Here is a 27584-nt window from a genome sequence, read left to right as displayed (position 1 = left end):
CGTTACTCTTTATATAATGCAAATATAAAAATGAAAGATACTTCTGAATCTCCGAGGGCAGAGGATGGATTTTGTAGTGTGGTTGGCTGAATGACCTAATTTTTCTGTTAAAATTTTTAGTGATCTTCTATAAATGAGCTTTTAAAAAATGGGTATTAATGTTGGAATGGGTGGGTACTTTCTAAACATGATAAACTAATAGTTTAATATTTAGTGGTAAAACTGGGGGCTTCCCTGGTGGCGCAGTGGTTAAGAATCCACCTGCCAATGCAGGGGACATGGATTCAAGCCCTGGTCCGGGAAGATCCCACCTGCCGCGGAGCAACTAAGCCCGTGCACCACACCTACTGAGCCTGTGCGCCACAACCACTGAAGCCTGCACACCTAGAGCCCGTGCTCCACAACAAGAGAAGCCACCGCAGTGAGAAGCCCGTGCACTGCAACGAAGAGTAGCCCCCGCTCGCCGCAACTAGAGAAAGTCCATGAGCAACAACGAAGACCCAACGCGGCCAAAAAAAAAAAAATTTAGTGGTAAAATGTTAATGACATTTCTGATACATTGAGGAAGAAAGCAAGAATATCTGCATCATCATTATTTAACATTTATTTTGGAAGTTCTGGTCATTGTACTAAACTAAAATAAAGACAAACATATATTAGAATGGAAGACAGTTATTAGTAAGGTGATTAGATATTAATAGATTCCTTATCAAAACTGTTATAAGTTATTGAATAATATTTTAAAAACATCAGAACTTATGGCTTTGAATTGTATTCAAATCCCTAATGAGTGAAGATGTTTGATACCAAATTTTGGATGTCTTAACACATGCATAGGAAATAGTGAGGAGATTTACTGTCCTTTGCTTTGGAGCAGATGGTCCATGTTAGGGCATGGTGCCAAGGAAGTTTATGTAGCTAAGCTGAGAGCATTTCTATTAAAAATTTAAAAGTTTCAAATAAAAGAAAATGGAAGATATTCACCATAATTAAAATGAGCTTTTAATAGAAATGCTCTCGCTGTACCCTTTGGGGCATAGTTCCAGGAACCTCTGTATCCAATGTGAAGTCTTGCCAGTTTTCCCTCCTAAATGTTGCTCAGATTTATCCATCCATCTAGATCCTCCCCACCACTGCTACAGTTCAGTGTAGCAGTGAACTAAATTGTCTTCCCTCCGGACTCCCCTGCATTCTCCATTCTCTCCACTTGGAATCTGTCTTTTAAATTTGCCTCTAGAGGGCTCTGTCTAAAAACACAGAGTTAACCATGCAACCTGTGCTTTAATCCCTTTGGTGGCTCCTAGTCACCTGTAGGGCGGAGCCACACTTAATATAGCACACAAGAGCTTCCATTGCCGGGCCTCTACCTATTCCTTCACCCTCACTTCCTTCCAGTCCTCACCTTGCACTTTGAGCTCTGGCTCCCTGTGCATGACTCAGTGCCTTTGCTCATGCTACACCCTATGACTTGAATGCCCTTCCCACTTTCTTGGTTTAGCTAATTCTACTCAATATCTAAGATTCAGTTCAGAAATATTCTCCTCTTGGAAACCATTTCTAAACTCCATAGTTTGGCTATATGCCCTCTCTGTGCTCACATATCGTGTGCATATCTCTTTCTTAGCACCAACTGTATTAAAATTCAGTGTATCTGTTTATGTGTTTGTCTCCTCCTCCCTGCCACTCCCTTCTTTTCTTTTTTTTTTAAATTTTTATTTTTTGGCTGCACCGTGTGCCATGTGAGATCTCAGTTCCCCTGACCATAGATAGAACCCGTGCCCCCTGCAGTGGAAGTGCAGAGTTTTAATCACTGGACCACCAGGGAAGTCCCCGCAACTCCCTTCTTTGACCATTTAGCTCCCTAAGGGCAGCCATGATGCCTAGCCTGTGGTCTGGCTTGTAGTCCACATTTGATGGAATTGTCCGTTGAACTTCACTGGACATAACCATCAGATGAACCTGGTAAGGTGTTTATCTGTCTTGCTAAACGTTTTCAAGAGTGGTTTTCCTCTTAATACTGTAACAATAATAGATAAGCAGGAGCGGATTGTACCTCTGCCTATAAGAAGGTCTTAGATTCATCCTTTTTTCATGATATAGCATAGGTCAAACATGGTTATACATTGATATAGGACTTCACCAAAAGAAATTTAAAACTCAACTGTTTGTAGTAAGACTATACCAAACAAATCGCTGGTTTCATCAGTGCTGTAAGATCAGCATTCTATACACTGACTGGATTATTGTATAACTGCAGGTAATAGTTTGTATCCCTTGTGTTAGGAGTTACGGCCCAATATAGGTTATTTTTTTACTCTGCAAAACACTTAGCATGTAAAGGTTTATCCATCTGGTTCTTTCATTGAGGAGATCCTCATCTATCTCTGGAGGAGCTTCTGTGGCACAATAAGTTTGTAATTTTGAAGTGGAATGATTCTTCAGACACTAAGAAACCTCCTGAGAGATATCAGAATGCTTTATGAAATAGTTTACAACTTATTTGTGGAGGCAGAGAGAAATGGAAACTGATAGTAAAATGGGATTTGTTTCTAAACTTTTAAAAAGTGTGCAATTGATTTTAAATAACTATCGTTAAATTTTTTAGGAATGATAATAGTACTTTGATTATATATTTTTTTAAATTTATTTATTATTTATTTTTTGGCTGCGTTGGGTCCTCGTTGCTGTGCACGGGCTTTCTGTAGTTGTGGCGAGCGGGGGCTACTCTTCGTTGCGGTGCGCGGGCTTCTCATTGCAGTGGCTTCTTGTTGCTGGAGCACAGGCTCTAGACGCACGGGCTTCAGTAGTTGTGGGACGCAGGCTCAGTAGTTGTGGCTCGCGGGCTCTAGAGCGCAGGTTCAGTAGTTGTGGCGCACGGGCTTAGTTTCTCCGCGGCATGTGGAATCTTCCCAGACCAGAGATCGGACCCATGTCCCCTGCATTGGCAAGCGGATTCTTAGCCACTGCGCCACCAGGGAAGTCCTGATTATATTTTTTGAAAATGGCTCCTTATCGTTTAGAGTTACATACTAAAATATTTACTAATGAAATTATATGCATTCTGGAATGTACTTCAAAAGAATCTGAAGTTGTAGAGTGAGGGTGGAAGTAAAGATGAAATATATATTGATAATGTATCATATATTGGTAATTGTTGATGTAGAAGGATGGATGTATCAGGTTCATCATACTAGTTTCTCTGGTTTTATATTTCTTTGAGAAATGTTCTTGTTCATACTTGTTACTGTGAATAACAAACATTTCAGTACTTTAATGTAAAAATTAGGTTATCGCACATAAGTTGTAAAGGAATACAGTTTTGGTGTTGAATTCTTCAATTTTGATAGATAAATATAGTTGTTAATATTCTTTCTGAAGAATAGTTTGAGGTAACGTGGAGTGGTGGAAAGAACAGTGGATTTGGAGACAAAGACAGGATTTCACTTCTCAGATTTGTCATCGTATGATCTTAAGCAGGTCACTGAGCATCAGTTTCCGCTTCTGTAATAATACCCATCTCAGAGCATCATTTTGAGAATTAAATTTGGTATAATATATAGTAGAATCACTTTAAAACTAAGTTACCAATCAAAATTTAAATTTAAATCAAGATGGTTTTGCACTTTCCCTTTTATAAAGTAAACTGGAATAATTAGATATATGTGGTAAATTGGATGGATGAAAATTGTTTATGGGGGCTAGGACTGGTAATGGAAAAGATCCACGCCCAAGTAGAACACATAGAAGGTGGAGCTAAGGGCTGTAATGAGAGTGTGGACTGCCACAGAAGACAGCACAATGGAGAAGGTGCAGGGCAGTCTTGCTTTGATCTTAAGTCCTGAATCCCATCATTTATTCTTAATTAGTATGTAAGCCCTTAGAAGGGAGAGTCAGATTTGGACAAAATCGGTTATTAAATTTTTTTAAATGTTGTAGCGTCAAGATTTTAATCCTCTTTTGCTTTCATTGATATACTATAAACACAAGAAACCAAAAATAAGGAGGTAGAAAAAAAATCGAGTTGTAGAAGAAAAGTAAAAAATAATAAAATAAAAAAATTAAAATAAATTGAAATGATGTGTTTGTGCAGAAGATGAGGAATTAAAGCTATAATGTTCAATCTGTTAACAAAAATGAAAACATTTCAGTCAAGGATAGTAATACTGTCTTTATAGTTATTAGAAATGTACTTTTTTGATTATATAATTAAATAGGCCTTTAGGAAGAATAAAAGAAACTTTGTATGTGGGATGTACTTTAATGGAGAGCTAGTTTCCTGGCTTGTCTTCTACTCTGGGTATGTTCTTTGTTTTCAACCCAACTGGTAAACAAATGAAGTAATTCTATTCTCTCATAGAGACAGAGAGGATATGAAATTACGTTCTCTGTTACTATTTCATGATCTTCTAAAAAATTTATAAACCAACCTGCGTTGGCTGTTTTGCAATTAGGTGTATTTGAGGTGTTGGAGATTTTGCCAGAATATTGACTTATTTTCCAATAAAATATACCAGAGCCATAATATATGTCCAAATAAACTCTAATAAGCTAGAGAGTTTTGAGCTTTATTTTGGGCATTTGTTACTGAAATGACTTTTCTAAGGTAGGTTCTCCTGTAGCGCAGTCTCACCTCATGCACTTTAAGGACAGCTGTGTAGCCAGCAGGGTTCCAGGTGGCTATCACTGTTTCCAATGAGAATTATGTAAAATACCTTTTTAAAAATTTGTAGCTCTTATGATACCATTCAGCCTTATAGCTAACTTTTGTTAGATTCAGCAGCATTTGGATTGATGGTTCCATTGTAATGTGTAAGTTTAAGTCCAGAAGGTCAAATATTTGTGGTGAAGATATTTATTTGAAGAAAATGCTTCTCTGTTTTATATGGATATACTGTTATTAACTTCCAATTTTTACATATGAATAGTGCTGACAAAAAATTAATCAATAGTCAATCTTAGAAAGAAAGGGAAAATTTTATTTGCGCCAGCCTGACTGAGGATTATAACCTGGGAGAAAGTCTTTCAGAAAGCTTTAAGGACTGTTCTGTCTTTGAGAGGTCAGTGCACAGTCATAAAAGTTTTTGAGACAAAGGGTTTTACATCAGAGTAACATGTTGACAGTTTACATAGTCCAGCAAGGTGAGTAGTGGATTATTGTGACCCTTACAGGATTGAGAAAGGAATGTTGTGTCTTTACTGAGTTACCTGCTGGCTCCAGGAGGAATTGCTTTTTTTTTTTTTTTTTTTTTTTTGGCAAGTAGGCATTCCTGTGTCTTCTAAGGGGATCTAGTTAATGTATAATGCACGTGCACAATGCACACTAAAGGGGAGAGGGTAGTGGCTCAAATGGCAAAGAAAATTTTATGTTAATTTTTTTTGTCCTGCCTTAAAAATAATTTTGTTTCATCAATAGCCTTATCTCTAATTTCCTGGCCAGCAACCTAATCGTCCTGAACTGATGGTTCTGGTGTGACTATTTCTCTACCTCTCCCTCGGTGAAATCATGTGCCATCATTAGTATTCCATTGTATGGTGGCATGTAATTTTTTTTAAACAATACTCTAGTGATGGGCATTTAAATTATTGGTAGTATTTTGCTGCTGTGACCATCCTTTTACATATATCCTTTTGAATTTGTGTACGTGTAGCTTTAAGATAAATTCCTAGCAGTGAAATTGCTCAATATATAATTTTTTTCCATAATTGGTATCATGCTTAAATTAAAATTTGTTAATAGAAAAAAAGCAATGTATTTTATATGTAAAAATATCTTTTCCAATTTTTTTCCCTATGATAATTTTTAGAAGTTCAGTGGTTTTAGTAGACAAATAAAGACAAGTAGTTCAGGTACTTCATCTAGCAAAAATAAAACCACATTTTTACATATTAATCTTTTGCTGACTCATTTCTCTTCGCACATGTGATACACCAGTAACCTCATAAAACCTTAAACAAAAAAAATCTCTTTTTTTTAACTCTTTCATCTTCAAAAATACAATTCCAAAGGGCAGTTGTCGCTTGTGAAAGACAAAAATTGGCTTTTTTAATTTGAAATGACCTATAAAGAAAAATAAATACAGCAATTTAAGGTTTCCAGTAAACTGATTTATATTTCCACGTGCTTTAGCTCTCCCCCCACCCCCGTCCCCTAGTCTAATGTTGAAGCAAAATGTTAAAAAGAGGTTAACTTGCATTATTTTACCTTGCCCATAAAGTGAGGGTAAAGTCACTAGTCTAACTCTGAACAAACAGTAGCCTTTGGCTAAATCACCTGAATTATTAAAAAAAGATACCTGGATGTAAAACTTAAAAATTACCTGTCAGAGATGACTACTTTCATCTGCTTATTCTGAGCCAGAAGTCTGCTTTGAACCTTTGTTAATTGGCTCTATTAATCTTAGTCCAGACTTTTCATTTAGCTTCACCTGGTTCATTTTCCACTTTTACAATTCCATTTTAATTTATGACTCTAAGGAAACTTGAAGTTTTATAGACTAAAAGCACCTGAAGAAACATTAATTGACCTGCTACTAAAAATACAAAGTGTAATCATATTTGAATGAGTTCAGGGTGAGTGGTGGTTTAATTCATATTTCCTGTTAAAGCAGTGATACTCAACCCTGCCTTGTACATTGGAATTACTTGGGGGCTTTTAAACAATACTGGGGACAGACCTCACGCCCAAGAGAGCGGGACCCAGCGTTGAGTTTTTAAAAATGCTCCCTGTGAGCTCTGCTGTTGTGCAGCCAGGATCAAGAACCACCACTCTGGTAGAGTTGCTCAAAGCTAATTGTAGTAAGGAATAATTTAGTGCTGCTCCAAAAATTAAAATGCTTGATGAGCTAAATCAGAGTCTTCCAAAGGATGGTGTTATACCACTGGTGGTACATAAGGTAATTTTACTCGCTTTTTTATTTTAATACTTCCATATTTGTTTTGAGGTGCATTAGAAAATGAACGTAAGTATCGCATCAAACTCACAGTTTCATAGATACGGCTTTGGGTGAAACTAGATTTTTTTTTTTTTTAACGGCATGTGCCAATTTAAAGGAATTTGCCAAATTTTAGAAACACATTTAAGTGAATGATTATGTAGTACATAGACATGGCAGAAATCATGAAAATGTTGAAGAAACACAATGGCAACTTTGGTGAAGGGCACCTACTAAAGGTTAGGATTAGAATCGGAAGTAATGGTGCTTTTTCTCCTAGATATATTTATAGTAACGTAATTTTTCTGGCTTTTAAAATTCAGTGACAGACTTTGTGAATTAGAATTTCTGCAGATCTTTAAATCATTGCTTCCTAACGTAAAGTTTCTTAACACTTAGTTCTTTCATAGAAGTGTACCTTGTGCATCAAGGTATTTTGCTCCTCTATTTTTCTAAGGTATAGGTGATCCTGTGGTGATAAGACGGGGAAGGGGGTGGGTGTGTGTGTGCTCGTGCACGTGCATGGACACGAGTATGAGATAGGGATGTGTGGTAGGAGGGGTTGATGGACAGGTTGAGTAGATCACCTGCATACCTGGATAGAGAAGAGTATTAGTTATAGGACTTCACCTCCCACAGGCACCCCTGTTCTCCCCAAACTCTCAGAAAGTCTGTAAGTCTGCCACAGTTCAGAACAGTTTAGGAAAAACTACTAGGTTTTCTCATTGGTAAAGTAAGTTGCTCTGGGTGAGCAAGTAAAATGAGCTCTGTCGATGAAAAAATTAATCAGTGGATCTAAGAAAGAAATGGAAAATTTTATTCAAGCCAAATTGAAGATTATAACCCGGGAACACCTCTCAGAAAACTCTGAGAATTGTTCTACCTGTTTGAGTTATGTAAGTTTTTGAGACAGAGGGCTGTAGGTTAGATGACGTATTATTGACATTTTACACAATCCAGATTTACACGTACAAAGCAAGTAATGGGTCAACAAAGCAAGTAGTGGGTCATGGGGTCATCGTGGCCCCTTAAAGATTAAGAAGGAAGGTTATTTCCTAAGGAGTTGTGACCCTTGATGAGATTAAGAAGGAATGTTGTCTCCTAAAGATGTCTGGTTAATGCAGATGTGCAATACACAATAAAGGGGAGGAAGGAGGCCAAATGGTCAAAGAAAAATTTTACGTCTAAATTTTTCTCATCTTGCCATAAAACACGAATTTTATTTCATCAGCTCCATGTAGAGGTCTTTAGCTATCATATAAAAAAGATCTCTGTAGCTGAGAGACATTTGAATAGGCAAATAAGCTTTTGCTATAAATAATAGTTTACTCTTTTATCAATAATGTATATATACTTCAATTATATTGGCTGCTGTTGTAAGCAAGAGTAGCCACAGTCCACATTTAAATTATATTACTGGAAGTTAAAACACTGTGGTGCATTTGTAATGTAATCTTGTAAATGTCTGTCCTATATAATTTTATAGAATGGAAGCTTCTTGCCTAGAACTGGCGTTGGAAGGGGAGCGTCTGTGTAAATCAGGAGACTGCCGTGCTGGTGTGTCCTTCTTTGAAGCTGCAGTTCAAGTTGGAACTGAAGACCTAAAAACACTTAGCGCTATTTACAGCCAGCTGGGCAATGCTTATTTCTATTTGCATGATTATGCCAAAGCATTAGAATACCATCATCATGATTTAACTCTTGCAAGGTAATTAATTTAAGCTGAATTCTCCCTAAATTAACTGTCACTTTAAAACACATTTTCATTCAATTAAAAAAACTAACAGTACAGTACATTTAGTGAGTTCTAATTTATTAGCATTGAATTTTAAAACTAATCTTTAGGCTGAACACAGTTTAATTAAGTAAATGAATAGTAGTGAAATGATGCTAGAGTTTAATTAAATGAATGAAAATTAATTAAATTTAAATACAGAAATGTAAGTTTAAGATTTTTATTTAAAGTAGGTTTCAAGGCTAATGGGTCTTTCTTACCTTAAGCATGTCAGCTGTTCTCTAGGGAAAACTGTATTCTGGCTGCTTTATATTTTAACACACCATTTGCTTTTTTTCTTTTTTTTTCACCCCAGGACTATTGGAGACCAATTGGGGGAAGCTAAAGCTAGTGGTAATCTGGGAAACACCTTAAAGGTTCTTGGGAATTTTGATGAAGCTATAGTTTGTTGTCAGCGACACCTAGATATTTCCAGAGAGCTTAACGACAAGGTAATAAGGAAACATTAGATGGTAGGCCAAATGTTTTCATTGAAATTGCTTTGTGTTTTAATCCTACTTAATTATACTGTAGTTTATCTAAAAGTTAATACCAAAAAAAAAGTATTTGTAGAAAAGTGGAAGAAAAAGGAAACATAATGAAAAATTTTTAATAGATGAGAAAAAAGAAATAACGAGAGGTCCTTCTTTCATAAGTAGTCATGTGTTTGGTTCTGTATGGATGGCTAATGTAAACATTTCTTTCTCTTGACCGTAATATCAAAGATATTATGAATAAATATATGTGATAGCATTATAATACCTGGCCTCTGATTTCCAATTGTAAACTGCTGTTATCTTCATCTAGGTGGGAGAAGCAAGAGCACTTTACAATCTTGGAAATGTGTATCACGCCAAAGGGAAAAGTTTTGGCTGCCCTGGTCCTCAGGACGTAGGAGAATTTCCAGAAGAAGTAAGAAACGCTCTGCAGGCAGCCGTGGATTATTATGAGTGAGTAGCATCAGCAGTCATGTGGCCCACCCAAGCCAGTAGTAAGTTTTTAAGTTTGACAAAGGTTTTAAAATCATAGACTAGTAAGTAAAATAAACCATCAAATCATTGCTAAAATGTTATAGTGTTGTATTAGAAGTAATCCCCTCCCTCCCCAGGAAAACTTTCATTTAAACTGCAGACCAGTGCCACTTAGTGGCACAAACAAGAAGCATCAATAGTTAGTCTAAGTTATTAGGAGTAAACTTAGTCTTTTATCAATAGAATTTCATAGAACTTTTTAGCTATAGGGGTTCTAAGATTAACTCTGTCCTGGACTCTGGGCAGGAACCTACCTGAATGGTTGAGTAAAATGTTCCCAGTTATTTCCTATAATCACCCTCCAGCATAGCTATATCTTTTAAATGTGGCACATTATGGTTGTAAGCTTATTTAAATATTTTTTTCCTGATAAAGAGTTTAGATTTGTAAATAAAGTCAATAAATGTTTTTCTCAAACTCATTTTTTCACAACTTTTTATTATCACTTAGGGAAAACCTATCACTAGTGACTGCTTTGGGCGACCGAGCAGCCCAAGGACGTGCCTTTGGCAATCTTGGAAACACACATTACCTCCTTGGCAACTTCAGGGATGCAGTTATAGCTCATGAGCAGGTATGATGCAAGGCTTTGGAGCCAGGTCGTTTTCTCCATCAGTGTTTTGAACAGTGATTAGATTATTCTTTAGTTTTATTATAGTTACATCTAATTAAAATTTTCTGTTTCAGCGTCTCCTTATTGCAAAAGAATTTGGAGATAAAGCAGCTGAAAGAAGAGCATATAGCAACCTTGGAAATGCGTATATATTTCTTGGTGAATTTGAAACTGCCTCTGAATACTATAGGTTAGTCTAATATTTCTGTAGATAGATGTAAAATGGATAGTTATGCAATCCAAAGAATCATAGGCTTTGGGTTTAAAACTTCTTTGCTGCATACAAGCAGCAGAACCTTGGGCTTTCTAAGTCTCAGTCTTCTCATCTGTAATGGAAGATATCAATACTTGGCTTTTGGAATTGTTATGAGGATTGAATGAAAGAATATATTAAGCACTTATTTAGCACGGTACCTGGCACATGGTGCTCAATACATATTATTGTACCTAATATTTAATAGCAGCAGTATGGCCCCTTTATATTTTTTTTAGCTTTTATCTTTAAAACATTATTTTTAATGAGATTCTAAACATTTAAAATCCTTTAAACCTGTTCAGCATGTATGGTGTGTATAGTTATATGCTCCCACACCACCACCACCAGTTACGGGTTTGCAGAGAGGCCACAAGAAAGCTTGTAACAAATAGATGCCCTAGTTTCCTCCAGTGATCGCTGAATTTCCCGCCATCATCCTACCATCTTACCGAGCAGTTATTCTCCCACCCTCTCTGCCCAGCTTTGATCCTCACTGTAAGCTGAGGCCCCGTTCACTTACTCGAGGAGTTAGTACTCCCAGCTTCTTCTGTGGCAGGGTCTCTTTATCTGTAGACTTGAAGCATACATGATAGCAAAGTTTAAACTGCTTCATATTGCCTGCCCTGTGCTTTCTAGATTATTCAGAGTTTTCTCTAATTAGTGGGAACTGAAGGCCCATCCAGACCTTAGGCAGAAGCCAGTTTGACTGAACCAAAGACACAGTCTTGATTGATTTATATTTTATTGTTGAAAAATCCATGAGAGAGTTCTGGGAAGTTTATCATCTAAAAAAAAAGGTAAAATTGCTTTAGGTCCATCTAAAAAACTAGAATGTCATCCCATCCTCCTTTAAACTTCAACTAATGGTTGATATTTGTTGGTTGACTAGCTATGACTAGTTAGATGTGAAATATCCTTCCAAATAAAGTACATCACTATACAAGGAGCATATGTTTTGATTTTAAATACAAAAGTTTCTTATATTTTAAATCCAAAACACATAGAAAAGTCTTAATAAATGATGTATTAAATACTGAAAAGTTCTGTAATAAAGTGGATGGTGAAGCATGAGTATAAAGTAATGAGTATGAAAAGCATGAGTATAAAGAAAGAAGCATGAGTATAAAGTAATGAAACTTACCCCTGCCCCACACACCCACAAACAGGTAGAACTCAGAACTTTACACATATTCCAAAAATATTGATTAAAAATATTTTTGGAACTCTTCTTTGGAATTGTTTTCAGGGCCACACAGGAAAACTCTCTTAACATTATAGATCCATAATAGAAAGGACAGAAAGCAGTAGTTTGGTAAACCTACTTTAGTAATTGAGTTTGGTTCCAGAAAGACTTCCAACCATTTACAAATTAGCTGTACTCTCAAAGAATAACGGCGTGCCAGAAAGGGTTGTGCCACAGGGCCGGAAACAATTCCAAAAGTCTTCCAAAAGTGTTTGAGAGGGCAGGCAATGTTAGAACAAGCGTGTAGCCTCCCAAGGTAACAGCTTTAAAGGTATCATCATTAAACATATAATTTCAGGTTTGTTTGCTTAAAAAAAACTATCACATTATCATATAGTTATAAATGATATGAAGTATTTATACTGTTTGGCAGAAATTATAGGAAAGAGTCATTTAAATTACTGGATCCAAGAAGCATCTGTAGATTTAAGCACTGATGATAATAATAACAAAACATATTAACATTTATTAGCATCTATTGTGAGCAAGATGCTATTCTAAGCACGTTATATATACTAATTCATTTAATCCTCACAAACCCCTGTGAGGTGTTTTCCCCATTTTATGTAAAAGGAAATTAGTGCATAGAGAGGGTGAGTGGCCTGCCCCAGTCACAGAGCTACTAACTGACAAAGTTGGGATTTGAACCCAGTCAGCCTAGCTCTAGGGTCCATGCTCTTAATTGCTACACTAGCTTCTCGTTGATTCCACAAGGTAGAATTTGGTTAATATTTAAATGTAGCATTTAATATTTTTCATGAATCAGTGACTAATGGCCTATACATAACAATTTTAACTAAGTGTTTTCAATTTTGACAAAATGTAAAGGCAACAGTATGATTGAAAAGAGAGGGTATGTGGACAAACTTACTTTACGTTATTGCACTGCAACAGCGAAAGTTTTTTTTTAATGTTAAAAATACTGTGTTAATCTTTAGAGGCACTTGATCTCATGCATCTGTTCTCCTTTTCTCTGGGGAATTAATGGGACTCCTACATTTATTCTAAAAGTCTGGATTTGCTTTTTGTGTTTCAAGGACATCTTTTCATTTTATCTAGAAGTAATGGAGAAAATATGGGATATTAGGATCTAAAACAGATTTACTTTAAAGGCAGGAGGAAAAGAGAGTTTTATTTTATGGTTATTATAGCCAATATAGTTATAATAGCCATTATGTAAGAATTAATTTCTTTTTTCAGAAAGACACTACTATTGGCTCGACAGCTTAAAGACAGAGCTGTAGAAGCACAGTCTTGCTACAGTCTTGGAAACACATATACTTTACTTCAGGACTATGAAAAGGCCATTGATTATCATCTAAAGCACTTAGCAATTGCTCAAGAGCTAAATGATAGGTAAGTTATATACCTTTTTACTATAGTTATGATAAAATATACATTGTTGAATCCCTAGAATATTTCCTTTAAATTTCTTTTTTTGTTTCCTTTGTTTTCTTTTTAATTCCTTTTTAAGGAATTTCCTCTGTTTCAGTAACATCCTCTGTATGTTACTGTTTGAAGGGCTAGAGTGGATTAGAATGGTTCCATATAACCTTGAACCAAGATCAGTAAATAGGTCACAAACTCAATTGCCTGCAAAGGTCCTCCTGACTAGATCAGAGTGGAAATTGTAGTGAAATTAATAGGCCCAACAGCATTAAGGGGACAGCTGCTATTCAATTCCAGCTAAGTGTTGCCTGGCAGGAATGAGGATCCAGAGCCGCCTCTTTTTTCAAGAGAAGCTGGAAGTCCTGAGTTTCATATAAAATCTTCTGATTTTTAAATGTTGATGGTTAATTATTCTTTTTTTTTTAAACTGTATGAAAAAACAGAATATCTGTGCAGGGCTTTAGTCTGGGATGTTTGCTTTAGTAGGATAGATTTTTATCTCAGTATGAAGAACTCTGTACAGTTATTCAAAATGAAGTATGCTACCTCAAGAGGTGAGTTCTCTCTTCCTCATGGTGTTCAAATACAGACTGAATGATTACAGACTGAATCCTGGTAAGGATGCCATGGAAAGAAAATGGGGTAGTTGAACTGCAAGACCTATCCCTGAGACTTTATTTATAATACACTGCATGTTTAAAAAGGATGTTTTCCATTTTAAAACTTGACTCTGAGTTCATTATTATCTGGTTATTCTAATTCAGTCGTCCCTTGATATCTGCAGGGGTTTGGTTCTAGGATCCCTGTGGATACCAAAAGCCATGGAAGCTCAAGTCTCTTATGTAAAATGGTGTAGTATAGTCGGCTGTATCCGGGGGGTTTCTCAGATCACGGTTGAATCCACGGATGTGGAACCTGAAGCAGGCCGACTGTATGTCTCTAGTATTATGATAGTTTGTTCTTTATAAGAAAGACCAAATAAATCCAAAGCATTGTTTATGCCTTTAATTACTACTAGATAGATTTTATTCTTCACGCAGACCTCCTTTCAGATAACTGCATGTTAGCTTTGAATTATTTTGTAGAATTGGTGAAGGAAGAGCATGTTGGAGCTTAGGAAATGCATACACAGCTCTAGGAAATCATGATCAAGCAATGCATTTTGCTGAAAAGCACTTGGAAATTTCAAGAGAGGTATGAAACTAAAAAATTGTTATCTGTGCTATTGTGATTCACAGATCTGCAGCCCTTTTATTTCTCTAGAATGCTCCTATATGGCTGAGTAATAAATTTAATTATATATTGTTCTCTTGGCATACGAACTGCACAGAGCATTTTGAGATACAGATCAGCGGTATGTTTGCACTGGCCTTGATGTAGGAAGACAGGAAGGAAAGGCTGAGCATGGAGGAATGGGAGAATTACTAACATGTGCCTCCACTGTCCCCCCATCTCTACGTGGAAAAGTAGCATGGTATGAAAGGAAGAACATGGCTTTTAGAATCAAGGACTGGTTCCTGTTACAGTTCTGCCATTTCCTGGCTATTTGAGCTTGGAAACTTTTATGAGCATCATTTCTCTCATCTGTAAAATGGGAATAATAATAATAATATCTGCTTTGCAAATTGTTATACAGATTAGAGATAAAGTATATAAAAGTACCTAGTGTAATGTCTAGTGCTAGCTTAATAAATACTGTTACTATAGGATGGAAATACAGTATTCTAAGGAAATTGTATTCATGTGATGCCAAGTTAACGTGTCACAGAGTAACCTACTTTATTATTTAAGGTGATCATAGAGATTAAGAGCAATCTAATATTTAGAGAAGTAAAGAATTGGTAGAATGTAATTATCTGTCCTCTTGTCATATTTTAGTAACTTTCCTTTTCTTTCTTCTTTAAAATACTATTAATGAAAAAACCCATTTCATTCATAGTATTATAATTTTAAAATAACTATTTTCATCTCCCTATAGTTTCTTCCAGTTTTAGGTTGACAACATTTGCAACTAATCTTCACCATTCTTCACTTTAAATACTACTCTAAAGTATAAATGCTTGTGGTTGTAGGTTGGGGATAGAAGTGGTGAACTAACAGCACAACTCAATCTCTCAGATCTTCAAATGGTTCTTGGTCTGAGCTACAGCACAAACAATTCAATGATGTCTGAAAATATTGAAGTTGATAACAGTTTGCATGGTAAGTATTAGGTCTTCAAAACCCAATTTCTTTATCCTCAAGATTTACATTTAAATTACGTATCTCATGTTTACCATATCCAGAGAGATACATAACATAGGAAGCTCAACTTTTATACTTTTTTGCTTTACCACTGTCCCATTAATTTATCAGTATGGAATACAGTATTTTATAGCTTTTATCATGAACTTAGAAATGGTAAAGGTATAACTATTTTGTTTAAAAAATTTTTAAATACATTTAAATTCTGTATCTCTAGGCTCACTCAAAAATTTATAAATGTGAAGATGTGAAAATTAAAACATTTTATTGTTTAACCTCTTTGTTTCAAATGTCTTTACGTATTTGATTTTTGTTTAGCTTTTATTCCCCCCGTTTCATTTCTAAGGGGGAATCTCTTAGGATTTTTTTTTTTTTTAATTCAGAAAACCCAGAAATTTTCTTTAGGTGCTGATTTGGTTTTGACATTGCTATAAGAAAAGAATATGCTATAATGTCTCTGTTTCTAAGTGAAAAAAAACCACCTACTTTTGATTAAAAAAATAAAAAGGAACAAGAGTAGAACCACATTTTTGGATACCATCTATATGTAACTCTATGTGAGATCCATTTTAAAGATCCAGCCAAGGCTTAAAGAATTCTCAGTCTGAAAAAAAAATTACTGACACAGACAGATATTTTGGACTTGAAAGTCAGTGAAAAATCTAGCTTTTATCTTCCCAATTTCCTCCTTTAATCCATACAAAGAAAAGGAAGAAGAAAAAGAAATTAGTGGCTAGTCATCTAAGACTTTGAAAGAACATTTAATTGAAAAATGATACTGAAGTATGAACAGTATAGTAAACTGGACCGTGTACTTTGTAATTGAATAATGGGCTAAAAGGTTTTCCTGTGTTTAATTTTCAAGTTGGTTAAGTTGTAATAGCTCTCATATTTTAACAAATTATCACTTGTCCTCATGGACCGCTGTAGCTATAGACCTATTCCTTTGTTCTCCTTTACAACAAAACTTGAAAATAACATCACTGTTCCTTGTCTTTACTTCCTCACCTCCCATTCTCTCTTCAAACCACTGGACTCTGGCTTTTGCCCCATCATGATACTAAAACCTTTTCAAGGTTACCAGAGAACTCCATTTTACCAAATACGTTGATCAGTTTTAGATGTCAGCATATTTGATTTCTCAGCAATATTTCCTATAGCTGATCATCCCCTCCTCATAGTACTTTGTTCATTTGGCCTCCAGGGTTACCCTCTTTTCTGGCTTGCCTCCACCTCACTGGCCACTCCGTCTTTATAACTCCCCTCTCTTCCTCATCTTTCCAATCCTTGACATTTGTAGTACCTGGGGTTCGGTTGCTGGACCTCTTCTCCCTTCCCTCTTCCCTCTCTCCTTCTCTATTTTCTGTCCATCCATATCCTTCCTTCCTTTCTGATTTTATCCTTTTTCCTCTTATCCTACACTCTAGATCAGTGCTTCTAATAGAACTTTCTGGGACGATGGAAATGTTCTGTATCTGTGCTGTCCAATATAGTAGCCTCTAGCCATATGTGACTGTTGAGCACTTGAAATGTGACTAGTGCAAAAAGAAGTGAATTTTTAAATATTATTTAACTTTAATTAGTTAAAGTTTTAAAAGCCACACGTGGCTAGTGGCTGCTATATCAGACAGCACAACTCTAGATGATTTCGTTCAGTCGGTTGACTTTTATATCTATATGCTGATGATTTTCAAATTGATATTTCCAGTCATAATTTCTCTCTTGAGTTGGAGTTTCATATATTTAACATTTCCACTTGAATATCTAATTGGCATCTAAAACTTAACACATCCAAAATGGATCAATTGTTTTTTTCTCCCCAAACGTGTTCTTCCTTCAGTCTGCCCTGTCTCAGGAAATGGTACCATGATTCACACCAGTGTTCAGGCCAAAAACCTAAGGGCCATCCTTGTTCCCTTTCTCCCACGCACTCCTACATCCAACCTATCAGAAACCCTACCTTCAAAATATATCCCTAATCTCTCTTACAATGTACACTGCAACAATCTTAGTACAAGCTGCCAACATCTCCCAGTAGAGCATTAGCCTTGCAACTGTTTCTTTTGTTTTCTGCTGTGGATCCCTCACACTGACTTCCACAGGGCAGCCAGAGTGCTTTTATAAAATGTGAATCAAGTCATGTCATTTCTCTGCTCAGAACCCTCCAGTGACTTCCCATCGTACCTAGAACCAAATATTCAGTCCTCATTGTGGCTAAAAGTCCTGTAATCTGGGCCCAGACTGCTTTATCATTTCTTCCCACACCCCCTGCTCACTTTGGCTCCATGAAGACAGGTATTTTTTGGTCTCTTAGGTTCATTGCTGTATCCCTAGTGCCTGGAAAAGCCTGCTGGCTAAAGGAACTGCAAGAAAACTTGTATAGGGACTTCTCTGGCAGTCCAGTGGTTAAGACTCCGTGCTTCCACTGCAGGGGGCACGGGTTCAATCCCTAGTCGGGGAATGAAAATCCCACATGCCATGTGGTGCAGCCAAAAGAAACAAGAAAACTTGTATATTTCTGGTGTTGGCTCAGGGTGGAGAAAAGGAGTCTCCCATAAGAATCTGAATTCATAAGCCTGTCTACACACTGGTTTGGAATTTGACTTATTCTACCTGCACAGTATAAGAAAGCCCAATCCATTAAAGTGCTTTTGGGTTAGAAATGCTCCTAGGGACTTAGCAGAAGTAAGATCAAATATTTTCTGGAGGTAAGCAAGCCATCCTTTATCCAGCCCTATAAAGGCTCACAACAACAACAACAAAATTACCAAACACCTAAAGAAACAAGCCAAAATGAGGAAGAAAACAAACAAAAGCAAAATCAGGTCACCGAGATCTTCAGAATATAAAATGACTATGATTAAATGTTTACAGGAATAACAGAATTGAAACAAAGGAATAGCAAAAATGATCATGCAGATTTGAAAAAAATAATAATAGCTAACAATTATTGAGTGCTTACTATGTGCCCAGGCAGTGCTTTGCCTGTTTTAACTCATTTAATCCTAACAACTCTAGGAGGCAGGAGAGGTTAAGTAAATTTCCTGGGGTTACCTTTGTAAGTGGTAGAGATGGGAGTTCAACCTAGTCAGTCTGGGTTCAGAGTCTGTCTTGGCTGATACTTCTAGCTTAATGTGATTTTAACATACCTCTCAGCAATTGATAGGTAAAAATCAGGAGTCAGAGATCAGTAATAATATAGAGGATTTGACCAGCACAATTAATGGGCTTGATATGTTTTTCAAATTGTGTGTTTGACCCATTTAATGAGTTATAAAATCAATCTCAGGTGTTGCAACTAACATTAAATACACACACACACACATATACATACATATAATGGGGTTATCATACATAATAAGGGCAAGTACTGTTGTGTGGAGATTTTGTTCTACATTTGTGTAAGTGTATTTAGGGTTGCAATGCAAATGTATTTTTTAAAGTTATAGTTGATCTACATTATTATGTTAGTTTCAGGTGTACAACATAGTGATTCAAAATTTTTATAGATTATATTCCGTTTAAAGTTATTATAAAACATTGGCTATATTCCCTGTGTTGTACAGTATATCCTTGCATCTTATTTGTTTTATGCATTGTAGTTTGTACCTCTTAATACCCTACTCCTATCTTGCCCCTCTCCTTTTCTCTCTCCCCACTGATAACCATTAGTTTCTTGCCTGTATCTGTGAGTCTGTTTCTTTTTTCTTACATTTATTCGTTTTATTTTTTTAGATTCCAAACGTATTTCTTAATATGGGTCACAGTTAAAAATATGGGTCACACTGATTTAATGGACATACAGAATACTGTGTCAAGCAACTAATCAATTCACATTCTTTTAAAACATTCATGAAACAGGTCCAAAAATTTGACCACACGCCAAACCAACAAATTTGAAAGAATCTGTATCACATAGGTTTCATGCCCTGAGCACAGTGCAGTTCAGTTAGAAATTAACAAGAAGATAATGTATAAAACATATTCATTTGAAAATACACACTTCTAAGTAACTTATGGTATGATTTAAGAAGAAATCATAAATAAAATTAGAAAATAACTAAGACTGAATTATAATTTATGTGATACAACTTATATTAGTTCTTAGAGCAAAATTTATATTGTATCATATTTTAAAAGGAAAAAGACTCAGTGACCTAAGTATCCAGCTTTTAAAAAGTTAAAAACAAACCAAAAAACAAAAAACTCAAAAGAAAGTAGAAGGCAAGAAATAATAGCAGAAATTAATGAATTTAAAACAAAGATTCAATAGAGAGAATTTTTAAAAACCCAAATTTGGTTCTTTAAGAAGACTAACAAATCTACAGCAAGATTATTTGAGGGAAAAAAAAGAGAGAGAGAAGGGGTTATAATGTAGATGCAGCAGACATTAAAAAGATAAGAGATTGTCCTGAATAATTTTATTTGAAAACCTAGGAGAAATGGACAATTTCTAGAAAAGCAGCTTACCAAAATTGAATCTAGAAAAATCTAATGGTAGAATGTAATGTGAATGGATGGCATCTCCAATGCCTAAAACCATAGGGAAATTTGATGAGTCATTTAAAATCTTTCCACTGAGAAAATACCTGGCCAAGGTGATTTTACAAGTGTGATCTACCAAACATTTAAGAAAATTGATTCCAACCTTCCATAAAATTTTATAGGTAACTAGAAAAGTGGGAACACTTTATCAGTCTGAGAACAGTATAACCTTGATATCCAAACTACACAAGAACAGTACGTACAAGAAAGGAAAATTACAGGCAAATCTTTACTCATGAACATAGATGCAAAAATTTTAAACAAAATATTTGCAAACCAAACCCACAATGTATTTAAAACAAATAAACAGGAATTCAAGTGGACTGAATATCAGGAAATCAATTAATGTAATATACCAGTAAACATAGTAAAGGAGAAAATAGCTCAAATATCCAAATATATCAGTAATTCTATTAAATGTAAATGTTCCATTTAAAGGACCTGGAGTATCAGATTGGTAAAAGAATAAAATCCAACTAAGCCTGAAAGTAAAAGGATTGAAAAAACATACCATGGAAAAACTGATCAAGAGCAAGCTGGTACAGCTGTATTAATATCAGATAAAATGTACTTTAAGGCAAAAGACTTTGTTAGAAATGAAGACAGTCACTTCACAATGGTTAAGAATTCAATTCACCAGGAAGATAAAAGCCTTAAATTTGTATGTATCTAGCAAGCCTAATAACAAAGCTTCAGTGTACATAAAGCAAAACTGACTAAACTAAAAGGAGAAATGGGAAAATCCAGAACCATGAGGGGAAATTTAAACACATTTCTCTCAGGAATTGCACCTATCAGAAAACTAAATATTTTAAAGGATGTCAGTTCTTCCCAAATTGATATAAATTCAGTGTGCTGCCAAGCAAATAATGACAGTTCTTTTGTGGAACTTGACCAGGTTGTTCATGAATGTATATGAAAGAAAAAAGGGCTAAGAACTCAAAGCCAAAACATTCCTGATGAAAAACAAGAGATGAGGAGTACTTTCTCTACAGATATAAAGATTATGAAGCTACAGTAATGAAGACAGTGTGTTACTGGCATAGAGACAAATAGACCAGTGGAATGGAATATAGAGTCTATATTTATAATCCTTGCATATATGGAAATTAATATCACACAAAAATAAATTCTTGATGGATCAAGGATTTAAATATGAAAGACAAGATTTAGACTAATAATTATGATCAGCCAGCTAACACTTGCTGAATGCTTACTACTTACCAGGCATTATACTGACCCCTTTACAGATGATGGTGCATTTATCATCACACAGTGATCTATGAGGTAGGTATTGTTGTCCTTTACAAATGAGAAAATCACAGAGAGGTAGTTGCCCAAGGTCATATCACAATGAGTGATTGGTCTGTTCAATCAGTATGCTGTACTACCTCTGAAAATAGAGGAGAATATCTTCATGATATCAGAGAGGGGAAGGATTTCTCAAAACACAAAAACAAAACCATTACGGAAAAGATTGACACTGAAATTAAGAACTTCATTTCATTAAAAGAAACCGTAAAGAGATAAAACACAAACTGAGAGGACATTTGCCACACAGATGATTAAAAAAGGATTTGTATCCTCAATGTATAAGAACGCCTATGAATTAAATACAAGACAAATAACCTAACTAAAAGATAGGCAAAAGTGATGAACAGAAGAAACACAAATAGCCCATAAATATGTGAAAAGGTATTTAACTAATCAGGGAAAACCATAGTGAGGTAATATTGGTGGATGAGGTGGATGAAAATTAAAAGGCCTGATAACACCAGTATTGAAACAATACAGGTAATAGAAACTTTTATGCAGTGTTGATGGGAGTAGAAATTGGTGTATTCAAAAGAATAGTCTGGCAATATTCTGGTGGAGTTGAAGATGTACCAACCGTATGATCTAGCAGTTCCACTCCCAGTTACACGCATCTGATATCCAGACTGGAACAAAGGCTTGCTCATGTACACAAGGAGATATTTCCAAGAATTTCTGTAGTAATATTGCTTATAATGACAAATGATTGGAAGCAACCTAAATAGCTGTCACCAATAGAAAAGGTATATGCTTTCCTAGTCCTAAAATTGCAATGAAGATTAAACTACTCATACCAACTTGGATGAATCTCACAAACATGAGGTTGCTCAAAGAAAGCAAGTTAGAGAACATACACAGTATGAGACCACTTATGTAATGTTATATAATAAGCTCCATTGCTTAGAGATATATACATATGTAATGAAAATATAAAAAATTAGGGAGGAAGAGGGAAGTTATGGGGGGAATTACAAAAGGGGGAGTTAATGTGTTGCTCATAGTTTCTTTTTTTTTTTTTTTTTTGCTTCTCAAAGTTCTTTTATTTTACAAAGTAAGCACATGATACACAATTTGACTGAAATAATTTTCAGAGTTGGAAAAGTTAGAGATTTTTGTGACAAGAAAACCCAGGGGGCTTCCCTGGTGGCGCAGTGGTTGGGAATCTGCCTGCTAATGCAGGGGACACGGGTTCGCGCCCTGGTCTGGGAGGATCCCACATGCCGCGGAGCAACTAGGCCCGTGAGCCACAACTACTGAGCGTGCGCGTCTGGAGCCTGTGCCCCGCAACAAGAGAGGCCGCAATAGTGAGAGGCCCGCGCACCGTGATGAAGAGTGGCCCCCGCTTGCCGCAATTACAGAGAGCCCTAGCACAGAAACGAAGACCCAACATATCAATCAATCAATCAATCAATAAATCTTTAAAAAAAAAACAAAGAATCCACCTGCCAATTCAGGGAACACGGGTTCGATCCTTGGTCCGGGAAGATCCCACATGCCGTGGAGCAACTAAGCCCGTGCGCCACAACTACTGAGCCTGCGTGCCACAACTAATGAAGCCCGCACGCCTAGAGTCCGTGCACCACAACAAAGAGTAGCCCCCGTTTGCCGCAACTGGAGAAAGCCCGCGCCCAGCAACGAAGACCCAACGCATCCAAAAATAATAAATAAATAAATAACTTAATTAAATAAAATAAAATTTAAAAATAACACAGACTCTTTAAAAAAAAAAAAAAAAAAGAAAACCCAGGGCAGGAACTACTTATGGAAAGAAGACAATTTGTTGAGAAACTACGTTCCCTTACCCCACCCCCGTCAAGTAAAAATCTCAAAGAAAGGGATTGAAAGGGTAGCAACTGGAGAGGTTTACAGATTCACTTTGTACAAAAAGAATGACTTCAGATTTCATTACTTTCTAGTGCATCCAATTTTTTTAAGAAAAATTTTTTCTCTTTATGTAAAATAGCTAAGAATAAATGAAGTAAAAGGCTTGTTACAGATGATGATTCTTCACAAAAATTTATAGTCATAGTTCAAATTACCTTCTCAGTGACTGTGTTTTCCAATTAAACTCAGAGCACTGCAACCAGCCTCATTATTTTGTGAGCTTATTGTTTTAGAAGATGTATTTATTTCATTCTTTATCTTCAAGAGTTTCTTATCAGGGAAGAAAATTCTTGACATCATAAACAGTAACAACCACATTATGTGAGTATTTGTTTTCTGATGGTATGTATTCAAAAGTAATTTAATATTTTTAATCTATTTCCTGCATAACTATTCCCAGAATAAAACTGTCTGAATAGAATAAGGTGTGGGGAGCCAGTTCCTGCTATCACCATGCCTCAAAGAAGATCGTTAGAGTACTTCACATTTAAAATGGAGCTTATAAAGTAGAGCAACAATCTTTTTTTTTTAACATCTTTATTGGAGTATAATTGCTTTACATTGGTGTTAGTTTCTGCTGTATAACAGAGTGAATTAGCTATACATATACATACATCCCCATATCTCCTCCCTCTTGCGTCTCCCTCCGACCCTCTCTATCCCACCCCTCTAGGTGGACACAAAGCACCGAGCTGATCTCCCTGTGCTATGCGGCTGCTTCCCACTAGCTAGCTGTTTTACATTTGGTAGTGTATATATGTCCATGCCACTGTCTCACTTTGTCCCAGCTTACCCTTCCCCCTCCCCATGTCCTCAAGTCCATTCTCTATGTCTGCGTCTTTATTCCTGTCCTGCCCCTAGGTTCTTCAGAACCTTTTTTTTTTTTTTTAGATTCCATATATACGTGTTAGCATACGGTATTTGTTTTTCTGTTTTGACTTTCTTCACTCTGTATGACAGACTCTAGTTCCATCCACCTCACTACAAATAACTCAATTTCGTTTCTTTTTATGGCTGAGTAATATTCTATTGTATATATCTGCCACATCTTCTTTATCCATTCATCTGTTGATGGACACTTAGGTTGCTTCCATGTCCTGGCTATTGTAAATAGAGCTGCACTGAACATTGTGGTATATGACTCTTGTTGAATGATGATTTTCTCAGGGTATATGCCCAGTAGTGGGATTGGTGGGTCGTATGGTAGTTCTATTTTTAGTTTTTTAAGGAACCTCCATACTGTTCTCCATAGTGGCTGTATCAATTTACATTCCCACCAACAGTGCAAGAAGGTTCCCTTTTCTCCACGCCCTCTCCAGCATTTATTGTTTGTAGATTTTTTGATGATGGCCATTCTGACCAGTGTGAGGTGATATCTCATTGTAGTTTTGATTTGCATTTCTCTAATGGTTAGCGATGTTGAGCATCCTTTCATGTGTTTGTTGGCAATCTGTATATCTTCTTTGGAGAAATGTCTATTTAGGTCTTTTGCCCATTTTTGGATTGGGTTGTTTGTTTTTTTGATATTGAGCTGCATAAGCTACTTGTATATTTTGGAGATTAATCCTTTGTCAGTTGCTTCATTTGCAAATATTTTCTCCCATTTTGAGGGTTGTCTTTTCGTCTTGCTTATGGTTTTCTTTGCTGTGCAAAAGCTTTTAAGTTTCATTAGGTCCCATTTGGTTGTTTTTGTTTTTCCATTTCTCTAGGAGGTGGGTCAAAAAGGATCTTGCTGTGGTTTATGTCATGGAGTATTCTGCCTATGTTTTCCTCTAAGAGTTTTATAGTGTCTGGCCTTACATTTAGGTCTTTCATCCATTTTGAGTTTATTTTTGTGTATGGTGTTAGGGAGTGTTCTAATTTCATTCTTTTACATGTAGCTGTCCAGTTTTCCCAGCACCACTTATTGAAGAGGCTGTCTTTTCTCCATTGTATATTCTTGCCTCCTTTATCAAAGATAAGGTGACCATATGTGCGTGGGTTTATCTCTGGGCTTTCTATCCTGTTCCATTGATCTGTATTTCTGTTTTGTGCCAGTACCATACTGTCTTGATTACTGTAGCTTTGTAGTATAGTCTGAAATCAGAGAGCCTGATTCCTCCAGCTCCGTTTTTCTTTCTCAAGATTGCTTTGGCTGTTCGGGATCTTTTGTGTTTCCATACAAATTGTGAAATTTTTTGTTCTAGTTCTGTGAAAAATGCCATTGGTAGTTTGATAGAGATTGCATTGAATCTGTAGATTGCTTTGGGTAGTATAGTCATTTTCACAGTGTTGATTCTTCCAATCCAAAGACATGGTATATCTCTCCATCTGTTTGTATCATCTTTAATTTCTTTCATCAGTGTCTTATAGTTTTCTGCATACAGGTCTTTTGTCTCCTTAGGTAGGTTTATTCCTAGGTATTTTATTCTTTTTGTTGCAATAGTAAATGGGAGTGTTTCCTTAATTTCTCTTTCAGATTTTTCATATTTAGTGTATAGGAATGCAAGAGATTTCTGTGCATTAATTTTGTATCCTGGTACTTTACCACATTCATCGATTAGCTCTAGTAATTTTCTGGTAGCATCTTTAGGATTCTCTATGTATAGTATCATGTCGTCTGCAAACAGTGACAATTTTACTCCTTCTTTTCCGATTTGGATTCCTTTTATTTCTTTTTCTTCTCTGATTGCTGTGGCTAAAACTTCCAAAACTATGTTGAATAATAGTGGTGAGAGTGGGCAACCTTGTCTTGTTCCTGATCTTAGTGGAAATGGTTTCAGATTTTCACCATTGAGAACGATGTTGGCTGTGGGTTTGTCATATATGGCCTTTATTATGTTGAGGTAAGTTCCCTTTATGCCTACTTTCTGGAGGGTTTTTATCATATATGGGTGTTGAATTTTGTCGAAAGCTTTCTCTGCATCTATTGAGATGATCATATGGTTTTTCTCCTTCAAATTGTTAATATGGTTTACCCCATTGATTGATTTGCGTATATTGAAGAATCCTTGCATTCCTGTGATAAACCCCACTTGATCATGGTGTATGATCCTTTTAATGTGCTGTTGGATTCTGTTTGCTAGTATTTTGTTGAGGATTTTTGCATCTATGTTCATCAGTGATATTGGCCTGTAGCTTTTTTTATGGTATCTTTGTCTGGTTTTGGTATCAGGGTGATGGTGGCCTCGTAGAATGAGTTTGGGAGTGTTCCTCCCTCTGATATATTTTGGAAGAGTTTGAGAAGGATAGGTGTTAGCTCGTCTCTAAATGTTTGATAGAATTCACCTGTGAAGCCTTCTGGTCCTGGGCTTTTGTTTGTTGGAAGATTTTTAATCACAGTTTCAATTTCAGTGTTTGTGATTGGTCTGTTTATATTTTCTGTTTCTTCCTGGTTCAGTCTTGGAAGGTTGTGCTTTTCTAAGAATTTGTCCATTTCTTCCGGGTTGTCCATTTTATTGGCATAGAGTTGCTTGTAGTAATCTCTCATGATCCTTTGTATTTCTGTGGTGTCAGTTGTTACTTTTTTCATTTCTAATCCTATTGATTTGAGTCTTCTCCCTTCTTTTCTTGATGAGTCTGGCTAATGGCTTATCAATTTTGTTTATCTTCTCAAAGAACCAGCTTTTAGTTTTGTTGATCTTTGCTATTGTTTGCTTCATTTCTTTTTCATTTATTTCTGATCTGATCTTTATGATTTCTTTCCTTCTGCTCACTTTGGGGTTTTTTTGTTCTTCTTTCTCTAATTGCTTTAGCTGTAAGGTTAGGTTGTTTATTTGAGATGTTTCTTGTTTCTTGAGTAGGATTGTATTGCTATAAACTTCCCTGTTAGAACTGCTTTTGCTGCATCCCATATGTTTTGGGTCATTGTGTTTTCATTGTCATTTGTTTCTAGGTATTTTTTGATTTCCCCTTTGATTTCTTCAGTGATCTCTTGGTTATTTAGTAACGTATTGTTTAGCCTTCATGTGTTTGTATTTTTTACAGATTTTTTCCTGTAATTGATATCTAGTCTCATAGCGTTGTGGTCGGAAAAGATACTTGATACGATTTCAATTTTCTTAAATTTACCATGGCTTGATTTGTGACCCAAGATATGATCTATCGTGGAGAATGTTTCATGAGCACTTGAGAAGAAATTGTAATCTGTTTTTGGATGGAATGTCCTATAAATATCAATTAAGTCCATCTTGTTTAATGTATCATTTAAAGCTTGTGTTTCCTTATTTATTTTCATTTTGGACAATCTGTCCATTGGTGAAAGTGAGGTGTTAAAGCCCCCTACTATGATTGTGTTACTGTCGATTTCCCCTTTAATGGCTGTTAGCATTTACCTTATGTATTGAGGTGCTCCTATGTTGGGTGCATAAATATTTACAA

At 35.9% G+C, this 27584-nt stretch overlaps 1 protein-coding gene across 1 annotated transcript in view; it reads left to right on the top strand.

Annotated features, from left to right (window-relative positions):
- GPSM2 (G protein signaling modulator 2) overlaps positions 1-27584 on the top strand; it is a 49342-nt gene that overhangs the window by 324 nt on the left and 21434 nt on the right. The window contains exons 2-9 of the mRNA XM_061186233.1: positions 8419-8640; positions 9023-9158; positions 9514-9656; positions 10188-10311; positions 10425-10540; positions 13050-13205; positions 14324-14432; positions 15311-15440. Of these exons, the coding sequence (XP_061042216.1) occupies positions 8419-8640; positions 9023-9158; positions 9514-9656; positions 10188-10311; positions 10425-10540; positions 13050-13205; positions 14324-14432; positions 15311-15440 (1136 nt within the window). The remainder of the gene's footprint in view (positions 1-8418; positions 8641-9022; positions 9159-9513; positions 9657-10187; positions 10312-10424; positions 10541-13049; positions 13206-14323; positions 14433-15310; positions 15441-27584) is intronic.

The sequence above is a fragment of the Eubalaena glacialis genome, chromosome 3 (assembly GCF_028564815.1).
Source record: "Eubalaena glacialis isolate mEubGla1 chromosome 3, mEubGla1.1.hap2.+ XY, whole genome shotgun sequence".
Taxonomy (NCBI): domain Eukaryota; kingdom Metazoa; phylum Chordata; class Mammalia; order Artiodactyla; family Balaenidae; genus Eubalaena; species Eubalaena glacialis.
Note: the sequence above shows the minus strand (reverse complement) of the source record. Positions and strands in the feature narration are given on the sequence as shown.